This window comes from Microtus ochrogaster, unplaced genomic scaffold, assembly GCF_000317375.1.
Source record: "Microtus ochrogaster isolate Prairie Vole_2 unplaced genomic scaffold, MicOch1.0 UNK4, whole genome shotgun sequence".
NCBI classification, from domain to species: domain Eukaryota; kingdom Metazoa; phylum Chordata; class Mammalia; order Rodentia; family Cricetidae; genus Microtus; species Microtus ochrogaster.
Window position 1 is genome coordinate 1,227,450 of NW_004949102.1, and position 6,143 is coordinate 1,233,592.

The following is a 6,143-nucleotide window of genomic DNA, read 5'->3' on the forward strand; positions in this document are numbered from 1 at the left end:
TCAAGTCCCTCTTAAATTGAGAAAAAAAAATTGTGCATGTTCAAGTTCTACCACATGATGTTTCAATCAACATGTGTCCAGGCTATGAAATGGTTAAATCAAGTGAACAAATCCAATACCTCACACACATGTTTTACTGTCTTAGTAATTTTCAAGTACATAATACCTGCTGTTAACTATAGTCACCGTAATATACAGCAATCAGTCAGGCATTCCTACTTTAAGGAAATGGAAAATATTCAAAGATGCTTGTAGGAAGAAATGTCAGTAAATTACTAGATGCAGTATTAGTGATTCCGACCTCATGCTATAATGTTAGTACAGAAAAGTCCACAAGACAGTGACTGTAGTTCAAAACAACTTAATATTTTGTATAGGTAACTAGAAAAGAAATAAAGAGATGGAAGTTTTGATTGTCTTGCTCTAATTGGTTCATATTTTACATCTTGTTGAAGCATCATGCCAGTACGACATAAACATGCATGTGATTATATGTCAATGAGAAATGAATCCAGTCCTGGTGGCCCATAGTTTTAATCTTAGCAAGGGAGAGGCTAAGGCAGGGGAATCACCAACCTAAGAGTTCAAGTACAACCTAAGATAAGAGTGACTTCTAGGCTGGGCTACAGTGTGAGACTCTGGCTAGGAGATGGAGATGCGAATTGCGCGATTAACTCTGCGCAGTGTTGGTGCACCCCATAATCATCCTGTGTCCCATAGGTAGGTATAAATAAAATGCAAAGAAGCAAAACTCCATTACAGGGACAGTTAGTGGATTTATTAAGAAGTAATGCAGTATTATAAATAGAGCTACTCGCCAACCCTTCAAAATATATAAACATAAAAATATAAATACTTAAATATATAATAACCATGAAACTCTATAAACACTTGAAAATAAAAGCATCCTCCAGTATGAGCAGAATCACGTACCATTTTCTGTTTACAGAAAAGACTACACAGGCCATGTCCAAATGGGCGCGGCGTGGTCTGTCACTCCAGGAACTAGAATAGCAAGCAAGCAGATCCCCGCACTAGCCAATCCACCCTCCAGTGTAGAAAAGCGTGGGCTCAGAATTCCAAGGAATCATTCACTTCCTTCCTCTTCCAACAGAGTCATACGCAATGGATGTCAGATGGAGTCAGGCTTCACCAGACATCACTCCTGTTAAGATTGCTTCAACTCGTCCTCATTCCTCCCTGCTCGGCACTAACACCGGTGTACTCAGGTAAGCAGCTAATAATCTCCTGGTTTGTGGGATATAAAAATACAACAAAGGGCTGAGAACGGTCCGCTTGGTAACGTGCTTACTGCACAGCCTGAGGATTTGGCTTCACGTCCTCAAAATGCACCCGCATCTGTAAGCTGGCAGTGGCGAGGGGGATTCTGGGTCTTGCTCCCTAGGTGGGCAGTCTAATCAGCGGACTCCTGGCTGAGTGAATCTACTTGTGACAGGTTGAACAGTGGCATCAAGAGGAGCCCACGTCCTCATCCTTAGGACCTAATCTTACAGAGCCACAGTGACTGCAGACTTGAGCAAGGACTTGAAACGGAGAGCTAATCCTCACTGTGCAGCTGTGCCCTGCAGCAAGTATGCCCTTGACTCAGGGGAAAGGCGATGGGATGGGAGCTAAGTGAGACCTGTTTAAATGTGTGTGCCTTTGGGGATGAATGAACGATCAAGGAGACACTGAACGCCAGGCCTGCAACTCTGCACCTCTAGAAGCAGGAACGTCAGGCAAGTAGATTTCCCTCCTGATACCCCAGCTAGAGAGCACCCCACAGACACCTTAACTCGGTCCCACTGAAAATGACACGGGACCTCTACCCTCTGGAACTGTAAAGGAAGTTTACTTTGTAACTCTAAATTATGTTCATCATTACAGCAGCCATGGAAAACTAGTACAGGTTCCCTGAGCAATCTTTGTTCCTATGTTCTTTTCTAGAGTGGGCGCAGACCCTTCGGGCTTGAGCTACAGTTCTTGTGCTGAAAGAAAGCACCCGTTTTGCATTTGAGTTAATATCCTGCAATTTAAACTTCCCTCTTTGGTACATTTCAAACTCAGCCACTTATTAGCACACCGACTTTATAGGAGTTCACTGAGTTTACTTTCCAAATAGTTAGTAGTAATATATAGCTCCCTCAAAGAGTTTCTGTATAAATTAAACGATGAAATAAGCAGACTATTTTATAGAAGTACTAACACATGCTAAGGACTCAGCCATTGTGATCGTCATCATCGTTTTTGTTGGTAATCACTCTAGGCTTTTAAATTTTAATTTAGAACTAAATTTATTCTCTGGAAACTTGTTGAAACATTTTTATAAGTCAATACAAAAAACATTTTAGTGAAAACAGGATTTGTTTATATGTGTCCAATATAAACATATCAGCTATGCTAACCTGGTAGACTATCCAGTCACAAAGAATTTATCTAATTACCATGTGAGGCTGAATAACTTAAGTAGAGAGTCTTGACAACATCCACAAAATGTATGTGAATTTTAAATTGTGAAAATTCCCTTAATGTACAGAAAACTCAGAAACTATATTTGTGCTATCTTCTTCACCGCCCATTTTCATCCAGTCTCATTGGCCCTCCAACTCACTCAAAAGCTCACCAAGTGTCCCCATCCATTTGGAACTCATTGCTCAATTGACTGAAACATCCTATAGCCACCCAGGTTCCTTCTTCTGTAGTATTCAAGTCTGAGTGAATAAGGCCCTGAGAACATCTCCGCGGTATGCGGTAACCATCCCCCCCCCCCATGCAATCCTTCCCTGCTGGTCTGTAAATGACTTGAGGGGACAAACTGTGCTTCATGATTCTGAAGATGTACAGTTTTATCCAAAGGATGTAGACTAAAACATTTACAGAAATGTGTTGAATGAACTAATGTATAACCACATTGTAATACTGAAATAGTAAGTACTTAGGATAGTTTTTTGTTGTTTTGTTTTTGTTTTTGTTGAGCTCTACATTTTTCTCTGCTCCCCTCCCTGCCTCTCTCCTCCCCTTCAACCCTCTCCCAAGGTCCCCATGCTCCCAATTTACTCAGGAGATCTTGTCTTTTTCTACTTCCCATGTAGATTAGACCAATGTATGTCTCTCTTAGGGTCCTCATGGTTGTCAAGGTTCTCTGGGATTGTGATTTGTGGGCTGGTTTTCTTTGCTTTATGTTTAAAACCCACTTATAAGTGAGTACATGTGATAATTGTCTTTCTGGGTCTTGGTTACCTTTGTCAAAATGATGTTTTCTAGCTCCATCCATTTTCCTGCAAAATTCAAGCTGTCATTTTTTTCTGCTGTGTAGTACTCCATAGTGTAAGTATTTAAGATAGTTTTAAAATCAAAGGTCTTAGGTAATTTCCGTGTTAAAACCAGCAGAGTCTTGGTAAATGTATTAGCCTTCACACTTACCTGCATGAGTTATTTGCAGTACATAATGTGGGATACGTAATAGACGCGCAAAGTGCTCCTTGAGGAATCTAAATGGAACATCAACTCTAAAAGGCATTATGATCTCCTGGGCTGCCGAAACAAGTACGATTTTTACTGTAAGCAAAAAGAGAAAAAGAACGACCATCGTCAAACAGCAGGGATCAGCGACCTGTCTCTAGAGACGGGGAAAGCAGGACACGGTTTGGTTTGGCTTTAATCACTGTGCATGTGGTATAAGTTACAACATCAGGAATTACTGAAATATCCAAAATGGCACCAAAAAAATTCACATGGAGTAACTAATTTGAGAGCTACTGGGTTCTGTCTGCTGAGAATGGTCACTTTATGGTCTCGGCCGGCTCCTTGCTGTTTCGACCGTGCAGGCACAGCATGCAGCCGCATCTGAGCTGCCTCTTCTGAGCCCTGGAGCGGCATTTAACCCAAGTCAGCTGCTGCTGTTCAGGTAGGCTACAAAGGCAGCGGAAGTGCAGGGGCTTGAAAGGGAAAAGGAGCCCCTTGCCTCTCAGCTGTCTGCCTCTTGCTGGGTGAGAAGCAAGGATTCCAGTACAATTGAAACTGCTTACAGCCTTTCTGCCTGCCCACCAAGCTCCAAGCCTAGGAATCTCACGAGAAAACCCGTATATAGAGAAAGGTCACACACTGAATGAACCCCTTGACACAATCCTACTGGCTCGTGGTTCTTTTTTATCAGACTATAATTCCACCCAATATATCTCTGAAGCCATCCTATAATCTCACTTAAAAAGAGAGAGAAGAGGAAACAAGTGTTCCTTGGCAGCCTTTTGAAGTGCAACTTGAAAGCCACAAAAAAATGGTATATGTGGCAAACGGTAAGACAGTGAGGATTCTGCTCCCGAGTCTGTGCCCATGCTGGCAGGCATAGCTAATTTTACCCCTGAGCACCTCTCTTTGCCCTGGCCTTCATGCTTAAAGCCGTCAGGGAAATATCTTTAATAAAGTCCCCAACTCTGAACCATCTTGGCTTGTTCTGAAATTCCTTCTGTGTTGAAGTTATGGATCCTGGTTTGCCTTAAGTTGATTGAGGTCCTTAAAAGATCGCGGGAGTTCTTTGGACACTGAGGAAGACGGTAGGAGCTGTCTCCGCCCCTCATTGCTGTTACTGCTGTTAAATCAGATCCTGTTCTTTTCGCTATGGGAGGAAATTCTCCAAATGCATTGGTAAAGAGGAAGCAGAGCAGTGAGCAGTGACGTAATCGTTGTGTTGCTGCCCCCAGCTCTGTTACCAAGTACTGGCAACACCTGCATGACGTCCACGTTGTTCTACGTATGCCATTAAAGCTGACCTACAAAAAAAGCCGAAATGTCTTTTCCTGGACTGTATATACGGTTTGTACCAGCCAAAAAACAAACAAACATGTAAAAGCAGCGTGGTATGTAAGGGAATACCCCATCTGAGTTCTACGTTCATACTATCCCTTGCTAGCTTTGAACAACAATTAACTCCAAATCTTCAAGCCAAACAAAAATACAATAAATTTACTCAGAACCTGTTCCCAGTTTTTGAGGTTCCTAAATATATTTAATACTTATTCTATTTGAAATACACACACACACACACACACACACACACACACACATGAATTTTAAACTGAACATTTAAACCTTTCAATTGAAGCAAAACAAAAATTACCCTTTGAAATCAAGTAATAAAATGGCTGGTCTCCTACAGCTACTACCTGTTGCTAAAGATTCTCTTATTGTTGCCTGCAGAGTCTCCTTGATCGATTTTATTTCATTCAGAAACAGCAGGGGTTCCTCTTCTGGACTCTGACTCTCTGGACGTTTCCGTGCTTCTTCCCGAGATCGCGGCACGTTTTCAGCGGACACGACCTCTTCCCTGGGTTTGGCCTCAGAGGATTTTGCAGTCGAGGTGCTGCGCTCACTCGGCGCCTCTGTGGTTTCCTCGCTCTCAGTGGTTAAGGCCTCGGTTTCAGACTCTTGCTCCACAGAAACATCTGACTCTTCGGCTTCTTCTGAAGGCCGAGGGATGCTGATGACCTCGGCAGTCGATTCGCTGTCTGCCGTGGAGGCTGTGGAGGCTGCCACCTTCTGAGGCTCGACGTGCTCCTCTGGGTCAGACATTTTCCTGAATTAAGACAAATAGTTAAAGTTACTACACATAGAAAAGTTTCCTCGCGGCACCTGGACAGATGGCTCTGTGTTTAAAGGCACTTGCTGCTCGTGCAGAGGACCTGGGTTTGGCTCCCCAGCACCACAGGGTGGTTCTCAGGGGTCTGAAACTTCAGCTGCGGGGGATCTGATGTCTTCTTCTGGCATCCACGAATACCAGACACACATGCGGTGCACATACCTAGATGCAGACAAAGCTCTCAGACGCCTGAAATTCTGATCCTTATATTTTAAGGTTTATTTTCTTACTAGTGAGAGGGATCAGCTTAAAGCACATATGGGCTTTTAATTTTAAAATTACTGAAATTTAAAAAAGAACAGAGAACCTTAAAATAGAATTTGGAATATGATATCCTCAGAACATTTGGGGGAAAATCTTATTTCTTTCTTATCAATGAAACATGCCTCTTTAAGAAAGGACCTGGGGCTGGAGAGATGGCTCCGTGGTTAAGAGCATTGCCTGCTCTTCCAAAGGTTCTGAGTTCAATTCCCAGCAACCACATGGTGGCTCACAACCATCTGTAATG

General features: G+C 42.7%; 1 protein-coding gene across 1 annotated transcript in view; it reads right to left on the reverse strand.

Moving 5' to 3' along the window:
* Iqub (IQ motif and ubiquitin domain containing) overlaps positions 1–6,143 on the reverse strand; it is a 60,883-nt gene that overhangs the window by 49,685 nt on the left and 5,055 nt on the right. Inside the window, exons 2-3 of the mRNA XM_013353243.2 lie at positions 5,163–5,572; positions 3,424–3,558 (exon numbers count right to left, since the gene is read on the reverse strand). Of these exons, the coding sequence (XP_013208697.1) occupies positions 3,424–3,558; positions 5,163–5,568 (541 nt within the window). The 5' untranslated portion in view covers positions 5,569–5,572. The remainder of the gene's footprint in view (positions 1–3,423; positions 3,559–5,162; positions 5,573–6,143) is intronic.